The 16,705-nt window shown below is 54.6% G+C and overlaps 1 protein-coding gene across 1 annotated transcript in view; it reads right to left on the reverse strand.

The window, feature by feature from the left end:
- The window catches only part of SCFD1 (sec1 family domain containing 1), a gene marked incomplete at its 3' end in the record, with an annotated part of 100,168 nt that extends 83,682 nt beyond the window's left edge, over positions 1-16,486 (reverse strand). The window contains exons 1-5 of the mRNA XM_078885896.1: positions 16,401-16,486; positions 9,576-9,646; positions 5,378-5,466; positions 3,393-3,483; positions 1-80 (exon numbers count right to left, since the gene is read on the reverse strand). The exon at positions 1-80 is cut by the window's left edge and continues 43 nt beyond it. Of these exons, the coding sequence (XP_078742022.1) occupies positions 1-80; positions 3,393-3,483; positions 5,378-5,466; positions 9,576-9,646; positions 16,401-16,431 (362 nt within the window). The remainder of the gene's footprint in view (positions 81-3,392; positions 3,484-5,377; positions 5,467-9,575; positions 9,647-16,400) is intronic.
- Between the last annotated feature and the right edge of the window lie 219 nt (positions 16,487-16,705).

Below are 16,705 nucleotides of genomic sequence, written 5' to 3' on the forward strand. Positions count from 1 at the left end.
GCGATGTCCTCCAGACGAGAGCGTGGCACAGCCGAGATGAAGTTGAAGCAATACGACTCATAGAGTCGACCTCTTAGATCCTGTGACACACACACAGTGACACACACAGTGACACACACACCGTGACACACACACAGTGACACACACACAGTGACACACACACACACAGTGACACACACACAGTGACACACACAGAGCGTGGCACAGCCGAGATGAAGTTGAAGCAATACGACTCATAGAGTCGACTTCTTAGATCCTGTGACACACACACAGTGACACACACACAGTGACACACACACCGTGACACACACCGTGACACACACACACAGTGACACACACACACACACACAGTGACACACACACACAGTGACACACACAGAGCGTGGCACAGCCGAGATGAAGTTGAAGCAATACGACTCATAGAGTCGACCTCTTAGATCCTGTGACACACACACAGTGACACACACACCGTGACACACACAGTGACACACACACCGTGACACACACACAGTGACACACACACAGTGACACACACAGAGCGTGGCACAGCCGAGATGAAGTTGAAGCAATACGACTCATAGAGTCGACCTCTTAGATCCTGTGACACACACACAGTGACACACACACCGTGACACACACAGTGACACACACACCGTGACACACACACAGTGACACACACACAGTGACACACATAGAGCGTGGCACAGCCGAGATGAAGTTGAAGCAATACGACTCATAGAGTCGACCTCTTAGATCCTGTGACACACACACAGTGACACACACACCGTGACACACACAGTGACACACACAGTGACACACACACAGTGACACACACACACAGTGACACACACACAGTGACACACACACCGTGACACACACACACAGTGACACACACACAGTGACACACACACCGTGACACACACACACAGTGACACACACACAGTGACACACACACACACAGTGACACACACACACAGTGACACACACACACAGTGACACACACACACAGTGACACACACAGTGACACACACACAGTGACACACACACAGTGACACACACAGTGACACACACAGTGACACAGTGACACACACACAGTGACACACAGTGACACACAGTGACACACACAGTGACACACACAGTGACACACACAGTGACACACACACACAGTGACACACACACAGTGACACAGTGACACACACACCGTGACACACACAGTGACACACACAGTGACACACACACACCGTGACACACACACACAGTGACACACACACACAGTGACACACACACACAGTGACACACACACAGTGACACACACAGTGACACACACAGTGACACACACAGTGACACACACAGTGACACACACACACAGTGACACACACAGTGACACACACACACAGTGACACACACACACAGTGACACACACACACAGTGACACACACAGTGACACACACAGTGACACACACACAGTGACACACACACAGTGACACACACAGTGACACACACAGTGACACACACAGTGACACACACACAGTGACACACACACACACACACAGTGACACACACACAGTGACACACACACACACACACAGTGACACACACACAGTGACACACACACAGTGACACACACACAGTGACACACACACAGTGACACACACACAGTGACACACACAGTGACACACACACAGTGACACACACACACAGTGACACACACAGTGACACACACAGTGACACACACACACACAGTGACACACACACACACACAGTGACACACACACACAGTGACACACACAGTGACACACACACACACAGTGACACACACAGTGACACACACACACAGTGACACACACAGTGACACACACACACAGTGACACACACACACACAGTGACACACACAGTGACACACACAGTGACACACACACACACAGTGACACACACAGTGACACACACAGTGACACACACACACACACAGTGACACACACAGTGACACACACAGTGACACACACACAGTGACACAAACAGGATAAGGGGGAGGAGCTTGTGGTGGATAAGGGGGAGGAGCTTGTGGCGGATAAGGGGGAGGAGCTTGTGGTGGATAAGGGGGAGGAGCTTGTGGCGGATAAGGGGGAGGAGCTTGTGGTGGATAAGGGGGAGGAGCTTGTGGTGGATAAGGGGGAGGAGCTTGTGGCGGATAAGGGGGAGGAGCTTGTGGCGAATAAGGAGGAGGAGCTTGTGGTGGATAAGGGGGAGGAGCTTGTGGCGGATAAGGGGGAGGAGCTTGTGGCGGATAAGGAGGAGGAGCTTGTGGTGGATAAGGGGGAGGAGCTTGTGGCGGATAAGGGGGAGGAGCTTGTGGCGGATAAGGGGGAGGCGCTTGTGGCGGATAAGGGGGAGGAGCTTGTAGCGGATAAGGGGGAGGAGCTTGTGGATAAGAGGGAGGAGCTTGTGGCGGATAAGGGGGAGGAGCTTGTAGCGGATAAGGGGGAGGAGCTTGTGGCGGATAAGGGGGAGGAGCTTGTGGCGGATAAGGGGGAGGAGCTTGTGGTGGATAAGGGGGAGGAGCTTGTGGTGGATAAGGGGGAGGAGCTTGTGGTGGATAAGGGGGAGGAGCTTGTGGCGGATAAGGGGGAGGAGCTTGTAGCGGATAAGGGGGAGGAGCTTGTGGATAAGAGGGAGGAGCTTGTGGTGGATAAGGGGGAGGAGCTTGTGGTGGATAAGGGGGAGGAGCTTGTGGCGGATAAGGGGGAGGAGCTTGTAGCGGATAAGGGGGAGGAGCTTGTGGATAAGAGGGAGGAGCTTGTGGCGGATAAGGGGGAGGAGCTTGTAGCGGATAAGGGGGAGGAGCTTGTGGCGGATAAGGGGGAGGAGCTTGTGGCGGATAAGGGGGAGGCGCTTGTGGTGGATAAGGGGGAGGAGCTTGTGGCGGATAAGGGGGAGGAGCTTGTAGCGGATAAGGGGGAGGAGCTTGTGGATAAGAGGGAGGAGCTTGTGGCGGATAAGGGGGAGGAGCTTGTAGCGGATAAGGGGGAGGAGCTTGTGGCGGATAAGGGGGAGGCGCTTGTGGTGGATAAGGGGGAGGAGCTTGTGGCGGATAAGGGGGAGGAGCTTGTGGCGGATAAGGGGGAGGAGCTTGTGGCGGATAAGGGGGAGGAGCTTGTGGCGGATAAGGGGGAGGCGCTTGTGGTGGATAAGGGGGAGGAGCTTGTGGCGGATAAGGGGGAGGAGCTTGTGGCGGATAAGGGGGAGGAGCTTGTGGCGGATAAGGGGGAGGAGCTTGTGGCGGATAAGGGGGAGGAGCTTGTGGCGGATAAGGGGGAGGAGCTTGTAGCGGATATGAGGGTGGAGTTCATGGTGGACATGAGGTGGAGTTCATGGTGGACATGAGGTGGAGTTACCTGGCAGATGCGTCCGATGTTTTCATCGGACGGAGCGATGAAATAAATGGCTGGAACGTCGGGAATGCAGTCTCTGTCAGAGTGAAGCAGTCTGCAGTGACACACACAGTGACACACACACACAGTGACACACACACACAGTGACACACACACACAGTGACACACACACACAGTGACACACACACACAGTGACACACACACAGTGACACACACACAGTGACACACACACAGTGACACACACACAGTGACACACACACACAGTGACACACAGTGACACACACAGTGACACACACACAGTGACACACACACAGTGACACACACACACAGTGACACACACACACAGTGACACACACACAGTGACACACACACACACACACAGTGACACACACACAGTGACACACACAGTGACACACACACACAGTGACACACACACACACACAGTGACACACACACAGTGACACACACACACACACAGTGACACACACACAGTGGCACACACAGTGACACACACACACAGTGACACACACACAGTGACACACACAGTGACACACAGTGACACACAGACACACACAGTGACGCACACACACAGTGACACACACACAGTGACACACACACACACAGTGACACACACACACACAGTGACACACACACAGTGACACACACACACACAGTGACACACACACACACACAGTGACACACACACACACAGCGACACACACACACACAGTGACACACACACAGTGACACACACACACACAGCGACACACACACAGTGACACACACACAGTGACACACAGTGACACACAGTGACACACACACACAGTGACACACACACACACAGTGACACACACACACAGTGACACACAGTGACACACACACAGTGACACACACACACAGTGGCACACACAGTGACACACACACACAGTGACACACACACACAGTGACACACACACACAGTGACACACACACAGTGACACACACAGTGACACACACAGTGGCACACACAGTGACACACACACACAGTGACACACACACAGTGACACACACAGTGACACACACACAGTGACACACACACACACAGTGACACACACACAGTGACACACACACACAGTGACACACACAGTGGCACACACAGTGACACACACACACAGTGACACACACACAGTGACACACAGTGACACACAGACACACACACACAGTGACACACACACACACACAGTGACACACACACACACACAGTGACACACACACACACACAGTGACACACAGACACACACACACACAGTAACACACACAGTGACACACACACACAGTGACACACACACAGTGACACACACACACAGTGACACACACACACAGTGACACACACACACAGTGACACACACACACACAGTGACACACACACAGTGACACACAGTGACACACAGTGACACACACACAGTGACACACACACAGTGACACACACAGTGACACACACAGTGACACACACACAGTGACACACAGTGACACACACACAGTGACACACAGTGACACACACACAGTGACACACACACAGTGACACACACAGTGACACACACACAGTGACACACACAGTGACACACACAGTGACACACACACAGTGACACACACACAGTGACACACACAGTGACACACACACAGTGACACACACACAGTGACACACAGTGACACACACACAGTGACACACACACACAGTGACACACACACAGAGTGACACACACACACAGTGACACACACACACATTGACACACACACAGTGACACACACAGTGACACACACAGTGACACACACACAGTGACACACACACAGTGACACACATACAGTGACACACACAGTGACACACACAGTGACACACACACACACACAGACACACACACAGTGACACACACAGTGACACACACAGTGACACACACACAGTGACACACACACAATGACACACACAGTGACACACACAGTGACACACTCACAGATGCAGGGTGACTCCCAGGTCACGAAGCTCTTTCACCGTCAACAGCGGGGAGATGATGTCCTGCCCATAGCGGTCGTACACCAACACCTGTAGCACAGTGTCACTGTGTGTGTCACTGTGTGTGTGTGTCACTGTGTGTGTCACTGTGTGTGTGTCACTGTGTGTGTGTGTGTGTCACTGTGTGTGTGTGTGTCACTGTGTGTGTGTCACTGTGTGGGAGATGATGTCCTGCCCATAGCGGTCGTACACCAACACCTGTAGCACAGTGTCACTGTGTGTCACTGTGTGTGTGTGTCACTGTGTGTGTCACTGTGTGTGTCACTGTGTGTGTGTGTCACTGTGTGTGTCACTGTGTGTGTGTCACTGTGTGTGTGTCACTGTGTGTGTCACTGTGTGTGTGTCACTGTGTGTGTCACTGTGTGTGTCACTGTGTGTGTCACTGTGTGGGAGATGATGTCCTGCCCATAGCGGTCGTACACCAACACCTGTAGCACAGTGTCACTGTGTGTCACTGTGTGTGTGTGTCACTGTGTGTGTGTCACTGTGTGTGTCACTGTGTGTGTCACTGTGTGTGTCACTGTGTGTGTGTGTGTCACTGTGTGTGTCACTGTGTGTGTCACTGTGTGTCACTGTGTGTGTCACTGTGTGTGTGTCACTGTGTGTGTGTGTGTGTCACTGTGTGTCACTGTGTGTGTGTGTCACTGTGTGTGTCACTGTGTTTGTGTCACTGTGTGTGTGTGTCTGTGTGTGTGTGTCACTGTGTGTGTGTCACTGTGTGTGTGTCACTGTGTGTGTCACTGTGTGTGTGTCACTGTGTGTGTCACTGTGTGTGTCACTGTGTGTGTGTCACTGTGTGTGTCACTGTGTGTGTGTCACTGTGTGTGTCACTGTGTGTGTTTCACTGTGTGTGTGTCACTGTGTGTGTCACTGTGTGTGTTTCACTGTGTGTGTGTCACTGTGTGTGTCACTGTGTGTGTGTCACTGTGTGTGTCACTGTGTGTGTGTGTGTGTCACTGTGTGTGTCACTGTGTGTGTCACTGTGTGTGTGTCACTGTGTGTGTCACTGTGTGTGTCACTGTGTGTCACTGTGTGTGTCACTGTGTGTGTGTGTGTCACTGTGTGTGTGTCACTGTGTGTGTGTCACTGTGTGTGTGTCACTGTGTGTGTGTCTGTGTGTGTGTGTCACTGTGTGTGTGTGTCACTGTGTGTGTATCACTGTGTGTGTCACTGTGTGTGTCACTGTGTGTGTGTGTGTCACTGTGTGAGTCACTGTGTGTGTGTGTCACTGTGTGTGTGTCACTGTGTGTGTGTCTGTGTGTGTGTGTCACTGTGTGTGTGTGTCACTGTGTGTGTATCACTGTGTGTGTCACTGTGTGTGTGTGTGTCACTGTGTGTGTCACTGTGTGTGTGTCACTGTGTGTGTGTGTGTCACTGTGTGTGTCACTGTGTGTGTGTGTGTCACTGTGTGTATCACTGTGTGTGTCACTGTGTGTGTGTGTGTCACTGTGTGTGTCACTGTGTGTGTGTCACTGTGTGTGTCACTGTGTGTGTGTGTGTCACTGTGTGTGTGTCACTGTGTGTGTCACTGTGTGTGTGTGTCTGTGTGTGTGTGTCACTGTGTGTCACTGTGTGTGTGTGTGTCACTGTGTGTGTGTGTGTGTCACTGTGTGTGTCACTGTGTGTGTGTCACTGTGTGTGTGTGTCACTGTGTGTGTGTGTCACTGTGTGTGTGTCACTGTGTGTGTGTCAGTGTGTGTGTCACTGTGTGTGTGTGTGTCACTGTGTGTGTGTCACTGTGTGTGTGTCACTGTGTGTGTCACTGTGTGTGTGTGTCACTGTGTGTGTGTGTGTCACTGTGTGTGTGTGTGTCACTGTGTGTGTGTGTCACTGTGTGTGTGTGTCACTGTGTGTGTCACTGTGTGTGTGTGTCACTGTGTGTGTGTGTCACTGTGTGTGTCACTGTGTGTGTGTGTGTCACTGTGTGTGTGTGTGTGTGTCACTGTGTGTGTGTGACTGTGTGTGTGTGTGTGTCACTGTGTGTGTGTGTGTGTCACTGTGTGTGTGTCACTGTGTGTGTGTCACTGTGTGTGTGTGTGTCACTGTGTGTGTCACTGTGTGTGTCACTGTGTGTGTCACTGTGTGTGTGTCACTGTGTGTATCACTGTGTGTGTGTCACTGTGTGTGTCACTGTGTGTGTGTGTCACTGTGTGTGTGTCACTGTGTGTGTGTCACTGTGTGTGTGTGTCACTGTGTGTGTGTGTCACTGTGTGTGTGTGTCACTGTGTGTGTGTGTCACTGTGTGTCACTGTGTGTGTGTCACTGTGTGTCACTGTGTGTGTGTGTGTCACTGTGTGTGTGTCACTGTGTGTGTCACTGTGTGTGTGTGTCACTGTGTGTGTGTCACTGTGTGTGTCACTGTGTGTGTGTCACTGTGTGTGTGTCACTGTGTGTGTGTGTGTCACTGTGTGTGTCACTGTGTGTGTCACTGTGTGTGTGTCACTGTGTGTGTCACTGTGGGTGTGTGTCACTGTGTGTGTGTCACTGTGTGTGTCACTGTGTGTGTGTCACTGTGTGTGTGTGTCACTGTGTGTGTCACTGTGTGTGTGTCACTGTGTGTGTCACTGTGGGTGTGTGTCACTGTGTGTGTGTCACTGTGTGTGTGTCACTGTGTGTGTCACTGTGTGTGTGTGTCACTGTGTGTGTGTCACTGTGTGTGTCACTGTGTGTGTGTGTCACTGTGTGTGTGTCACTGTGTGTGTGTGTGTCACTGTGTGTGTGTCACTGTGTGTGTGTGTCACTGTGTGTGTGTCACTGTGTGTGTCACTGTGTGTGTGTGTCACTGTGTGTGTGTCACTGTGTGTGTGTGTCACTGTGTGTGTGTCACTGTGTGTGTCACTGTGTGTGTGTCACTGTGTGTGTCACTGTGGGTGTCACTGTGTGTGTCACTGTGTGTGTGTGTGTCACTGTGTGTGTCACTGTGTGTGTCACTGTGTGTGTCACTGTGTGTGTGTGTCACTGCGTGTGTCACTGTGTGTGTGTGTCACTGTGTGTGTCACTGTGTGTGTGTGTCACTGTGTGTGTGTGTCACTGTGTGTGTCACTGTGTGTGTCACTGTGTGTGTCACTGTGTGTGTCACTGTGTGTGTCACTGTGTGTGTGTGTGTGTCACTGTGTGTGTGTCACTGTGTGTGTCACTGTGTGTGTGTGTGTCTGTGTGTGTCACTGTGTGTGTGTCACTGTGTGTGTCACTGTGTGTGTGTGTCACTGTGTGTGTCACTGTGTGTGTCACTGTGTGTGTCACTGTGTGTGTGTCACTGTGTGTGTCACTGTGTGTGTCACTGTGTGTGTGTGTCACTGTGTGTGTGTGTCACTGTGTGTGTGTGTCACTGTGTGTGTGTGTCACTGTGTGTGTGTCACTGTGTGTGTGTGTCACTGTGTGTGTGTGTCACTGTGTGTGTGTCACTGTGTGTGTGTGTCACTGTGTGTGTCACTGTGTGTGTCACTGTGTGTGTGTGTCACTGTGTGTGTGTCACTGTGTGTGTGTGTGTCACTGTGTGTGTGTCACTGTGTGTGTCACTGTGTGTGTGTGTCACTGTGTGTGTCACTGTGTGTGTCACTGTGTGTGTGTGTCACTGTGTGTGTGTCACTGTGTGTGTGTGTGTCACTGTGTGTGTCACTGTGTGTGTCACTGTGTGTGTGTCACTGTGTGTGTCACTGTGGGTGTGTGTCACTGTGTGTGTGTCACTGTGTGTGTCACTGTGTGTGTGTGTCACTGTGTGTGTGTCACTGTGTGTGTGTGTGTCACTGTGTGTGTCACTGTGTGTGTGTCACTGTGTGTGTCACTGTGTGTGTGTGTCACTGTGTGTGTGTCACTGTGTGTGTGTCACTGTGTGTGTCACTGTGTGTGTGTGTGTCACTGTGTGTGTGTCACTGTGTGTGTGTCACTGTGTGTGTCACTGTGTGTGTGTGTCACTGTGTGTGTGTCACTGTGTGTGTCACTGTGTGTGTCACTGTGTGTCACTGTGTGTGTGTCACTGTGTGTGTCACTGTGTGTGTGTCACTGTGTGTCACTGTGTGTGTGTCACTGTGTGTGTCACTGTGTGTGTGTCACTGTGTGTGTGTCACTGTGTGTGTGTGTCACTGTGTGTGTGTCACTGTGTGTGTGTGTCACTGTGTGTGTCACTGTGTGTGTGTCACCTTCCAGACTGGCTCAGTGGTCCAAGCTGCCTCAGCCGGTGAGTTGAAGTTGAGGAGTCGCTTGATGGACGCTGAGGGTGGACAAGTAGGTCAACATCTACCACGACCTCCTGTCGACCACCACCACACTCACCACCACACTCACCACCACACTCACCACCACACTCACCACCACACTCACCACCACACTCACCACCACACTCACCACACTCACCACACTCACCACCACACTCACCACACTCACCACCACACTCACCACACTCACCACCTCACCACCACACTCACCACTACACTCACCACCACACTCACCACCACACTCACCACCACACTCACCACACTCACCACTCACCACACTCACCACACTCACCACCACACTCACCACCACACTCACCACACTCACCACCACACTCACCACCACACTCACCACACTCACCACACTCACCACCACACTCACCACCACACTCACCACACTCACCACCACACTCACCACCACACTCACCACTACACTCACCACCACACTCACCACCACACTCACCACCACACTCACCACCACACTCACCACCACCTCACCACCACACTCACCACCACGCTCACCACCACACTCACCACCACACTCACCGCCACGCTCACCACCACACTCACCACCACACTCACCACCACACTCACCACCACACTCACCACCACACTCACCACCACACTCACCACCACACTCACCACCACACTCACCACCACACTCACCGCCACGCTCACCACCACACTCACCACCACACTCACCACCACACTCACCACCACACTCACCACCACACTCACCGCCACGCTCGCCACGCTCACCACTCACCCTCACCCTCACAACAACCACTCACCCTCACAACGACCACTCACCCTCACCACACTCACCACACTCACCACACTCACCACGCTCACCTCGCTCACCTCACTCACCACACTCACCACACTCACCACACTCACCACACTCACCACACTCACCCTCACCACTCACCACACTCACCACACTCACCACACTCACCTCACTCACCACACTCACCTCACTCACCACACTCACCACACTCACCACACTCACCTCACTCACCACACTCACCACACTCACCACACTCACCACACTCACCACACTCACCCTCACCACTCACCACACTCACCACACTCACCACACTCACCACACTCACCACACTCACCACACTCACCCTCACCACTCACCACACTCACCACACTCACCACGCTCACCACACTCACCACACTCACCTCACTCACCACACTCACCTCACTCACCACACTCACCACACTCACCACGCTCACCTCGCTCACCACCCTCACCACACTCACCACACTCACCACACTCACCACACTCACCACACTCACCACACTCACCACACTCACCCTCACCACTCACCACACTCACCACACTCACCACGCTCACCACACTCACCACACTCACCTCACTCACCACACTCACCTCACTCACCACACTCACCTCACTCACCACACTCACCACGCTCACCACACTCACCTCACTCACCACACTCACCACGCTCACCACACTCACCTCGCTCACCACGCTCACCACACTCACCCTCACCACACTCACCACACTCACCTCGCTCACCCCGCTCACCTCGCTCACCACACTCACCACACTCACCACACTCACCACGCTCACCTCGCTCACCTCGCTCACCTCGCTCACCACGCTCACCTCGCTCACCACGCTCACCTCGCTCACCACACTCACCTCGCTCACCACGCTCACCACGCTCACCTCGCTCACCACGCTCACCACACTCACCACACTCACCTCACTCACCACACTCACCACGCTCACCTCACTCACCTCACTCACCACACTCACCACACTCACCACACTCACCTCACTCACCACACTCACCTCGCTCACCACGCTCACCACGCTCACCTCGCTCACCACGCTCACCACACTCACCACACTCACCTCACTCACCACACTCACCACGCTCACCACTCACCACACTCACCTCACTCACCACACTCACCTCACTCACCTCACTCACCACGCTCACCACACTCACCACACTCACCACACTCACCACACTCACCTCACTCACCACACTCACCACACTCACCACACTCACCACACTCACCTCACTCACCACACTCACCTCGCTCACCACGCTCACCACACTCACCTCACTCACCACACTCACCACACTCACCTCACTCACCACACTCACCACACTCACCTCGCTCACCACACTCACCACACTCACCACACTCACCACACTCACCACACTCACCTCACTCACCACACTCACCACACTCACCACACTCACCACACTCACCACACTCACCTCACTCACCACACTCACCTCGCTCACCACGCTCACCACACTCACCTCACTCACCACGCTCACCACACTCACCTCACTCACCACACTCACCACACTCACCTCGCTCACCACGCTCACCTCGCTCACCACGCTCACCACGCTCACCACACTCACCACACTCACCACACTCACCTCGCTCACCACGCTCACCTCGCTCACCACGCTCACCACGCTCACCACACTCACCACACTCACCACACTCACCTCGCTCACCACGCTCACCTCGCTCACCACGCTCACCTCGCTCACCACACTCACCTCGCTCACCACGCTCACCACGCTCACCTCGCTCACCACGCTCACCACGCTCACCACGCTCACCACACTCACCACACTCACCTCGCTCACCACACTCACCTCGCTCACCACGCTCACCACACTCACCACGCTCACCTCACTCACCACACTCACCTCGCTCACCACGCTCACCACGCTCACCACGCTCACCACGCTCACCACACTCACCACACTCACCACTCACCACACTCACCTCGCTCACCACACTCACCACACTCAACACGCTCACCACGCTCACCACACTCACCACACTCACCTCACTCACCACACTCACCTCACTCACCACACTCACCACGCTCACCACGCTCACCACACTCACCTCGCTCACCACACTCACCACGCTCACCACGCTCACCACACTCACCTCACTCACCACACTCACCTCACTCACCACACTCACCACGCTCACCACGCTCACCACACTCACCACGCTCACCACACTCACCACACTCACCTCGCTCACCACGCTCACCACACTCACCACACTCACCACACTCACCTCGCTCACCACACTCACCACGCTCACCACACTCACCACTCACCTCACTCACCTCACTCACCACACTCACCACGCTCACCTCGCTCACCACACTCACCACACTCACCACACTCACCTCGCTCACCACACTCACCACACTCACCTCGCTCACCACACTCACCACACTCACCACACTCACCACACTCACCACACTCACCACGCTCACCACACTCACCACACTCACCTCGCTCACCACACTCACCACGCTCACCTCGCTCACCACACTCACCACACTCACCACACTCACCTCGCTCACCACGCTCACCTCGCTCACCACACTCACCACACTCACCACGCTCACCACACTCACCACGCTCACCACACTCACCTCGCTCACCACACTCACCACGCTCACCTCGCTCACCACACTCACCACACTCACCACACTCACCTCACTCACCACACTCACCACGCTCACCACGCTCACCACACTCACCACGCTCACCACACTCACCACACTCACCTCGCTCACCACGCTCACCACACTCACCACACTCACCTCGCTCACCACACTCACCACGCTCACCACACTCACCACTCACCTCACTCACCTCACTCACCACACTCACCACGCTCACCTCGCTCACCACACTCACCACACTCACCTCGCTCACCACACTCACCACGCTCACCACGCTCACCTCGCTCACCACACTCACCACACTCACCACGCTCACCACGCTCACCACACTCACCTCGCTCACCACACTCACCTCGCTCACCACACTCACCACACTCACCTCGCTCACCACACTCACCACGCTCACCACGCTCACCTCGCTCACCACACTCACCACACTCACCTCGCTCACCACACTCACCACACTCACCACGCTCACCACACTCACCACGCTCACCACGCTCACCTCGCTCACCACACTCACCACACTCACCTCACTCACCACACTCACCACGCTCACCACGCTCACCACACTCACCTCGCTCACCACACTCACCACGCTCACCACGCTCACCACACTCACCTCACTCACCACACTCACCTCACTCACCACACTCACCACGCTCACCACGCTCACCACACTCACCACGCTCACCACACTCACCACACTCACCTCGCTCACCACGCTCACCACACTCACCACACTCACCTCGCTCACCACACTCACCACGCTCACCACACTCACCACTCACCTCACTCACCTCACTCACCACACTCACCACGCTCACCTCGCTCACCACACTCACCACACTCACCACACTCACCTCGCTCACCACACTCACCACACTCACCTCGCTCACCACACTCACCACACTCACCACACTCACCACACTCACCACACTCACCACGCTCACCACACTCACCACACTCACCTCGCTCACCACACTCACCACGCTCACCTCGCTCACCACACTCACCACACTCACCACACTCACCTCGCTCACCACGCTCACCACACTCACCACGCTCACCACACTCACCACGCTCACCACACTCACCACGCTCACCACACTCACCACGCTCACCTCGCTCACCACACTCACCTCACTCACCACACTCACCACGCTCACCACACTCACCACGCTCACCTCGCTCACCTCACTCACCTCACTCACCTCACTCACCTCACTCACCTCACTCACCACACTCACCACGCTCACCTCGCTCACCTCGCTCACCACACTCACCACGCTCACCTCGCTCACCACACTCACCTCGCTCACCTCGCTCACCTCACTCACCTCACTCACCACACTCACCACACTCACCACACTCACCTCACTCACCTCACTCACCTCACTCACCTCACTCACCTCACTCACCTCACTCACCACACTCACCTCACTCACCTCACTCACCTCACTCACCTCACTCACCTCGCTCACCACGCTCACCACGCTCACCACGCTCACCACACTCACCACTCACCTCACTCACCTCACTCACCTCACTCACCTCACTCACCACACTCACCTCACTCACCACGCTCACCTCGCTCACCTCGCTCACCTCACTCACCTCACTCACCTCACTCACCTCGCTCACCTCGCTCACCTCGCTCACCACGCTCACCACGCTCACCACGCTCACCACACTCACCTCACTCACCTCACTCACCTCACTCACCTCACTCACCTCACTCACCACACTCACCTCACTCACCACACTCACCTCACTCACCTCGCTCACCTCGCTCACCACGCTCACCTCACTCACCTCACTCACCACACTCACCACACTCACCACACTCACCACACTCACCACGCTCACCACGCTCACCTCGCTCACCTCACTCACCACACTCACCTCACTCACCACACTCACCACACTCACCACACTCACCTCACTCACCTCACTCACCACACTCACCACACTCACCACACTCACCACCCTCACCACTCACCACACTCACCACACTCACCACACTCACCTCACTCACCACACTCACCACACTCACCACAGTCACCACACTCACCACACTCACCACACTCACCACACTCACCTCACTCACCACACTCACCACACTCACCACACTCACCACACTCACCTCACTCACCACACTCACCACACTCACCACACTCACCACACTCACCACACTCACCTCACTCACCACACTCACCACACTCACCACACTCACCACACTCACCTCACTCACCACACTCACCACTCTCACCACACTCACCACACTCACCACCCTCACCACTCACCACACTCACCACACTCACCACACTCACCACACTCACCACACTCACCTCACTCACCACACTCACCACACTCACCACACTCACCTCACTCACCTCACTCACCACACTCACCACACTCACCACACTCACCACACTCACCTCACTCACCACACTCACCACACTCACCACACTCACCACACTCACCACACTCACCTCACTCACCACACTCACCTCACTCACCACACTCACCACACTCACCACACTCACCTCACTCACCACACTCACCACACTCACCTCACTCACCACACTCACACTCACCACACTCACCACACTCACCACACTCACCACACTCACCCTCACCACACTCACCACACTCACACTCACCACACTCACCACACTCACCACACTCACCACACTCACCACACTCACCACACTCACCACACTCACCACACTCACCTCACTCACCACACTCACCACACTCACCTCACTCACCACACTCACACTCACCACACTCACCACACTCACCACACTCACCACACTCACCCTCACCACACTCACCACACTCACACTCACCACACTCACCACACTCACCACACTCACCACACTCACCACACTCACCACACTCACCACACTCACCACACTCACCACACTCACCACACTCACCACACTCACCACACTCACCTCACTCACCACACTCACACTCACCACACTCACCACACTCACCACACTCACCACACTCACCCTCACCACACTCACCACACTCACACTCACCACACTCACCACACTCACCACACTCACCACACTCACCACACTCACCACACTCACCACACTCACCACACTCACCACACTCACCACACTCACCACACTCACCACACTCACCACACTCACCACACTCACCTCACTCACCTCACTCACCACACTCACCACACTCACCACACTCACCACACTCACCACACTCACCACACTCACCAGTTTGACGATCACGTCCCGACGCCGCCATCTTTGTTTGCAAGCTGACGCGGCACAGGGGAGAGGGGACGCGGCGATTCGATTCGGTTGCGTGAACAAAATGAATCGATTCTTTCCCGTCCGCTTTAGTGTTGAACGCGGGAATCGAATCGGCATGAACGATTCCAGCTAGCTCGCTGTCTGTAGGCGGCGGAATCGATGTTGGGAATCGATGGGCGGAATCGGTTGTAGCGATGGAACGGTGGAGGAGGGAGGGGTGGAGAGTGGCGATTCGATTCCATTGTAAGACTAAAAGGAATCGATTA

The sequence above is a fragment of the Lampetra fluviatilis genome, unplaced genomic scaffold (genome assembly GCF_964198595.1).
Source record: "Lampetra fluviatilis unplaced genomic scaffold, kcLamFluv1.1 SCAFFOLD_187, whole genome shotgun sequence".
Taxonomy (NCBI): Eukaryota; Metazoa; Chordata; class Hyperoartia; order Petromyzontiformes; family Petromyzontidae; genus Lampetra; species Lampetra fluviatilis.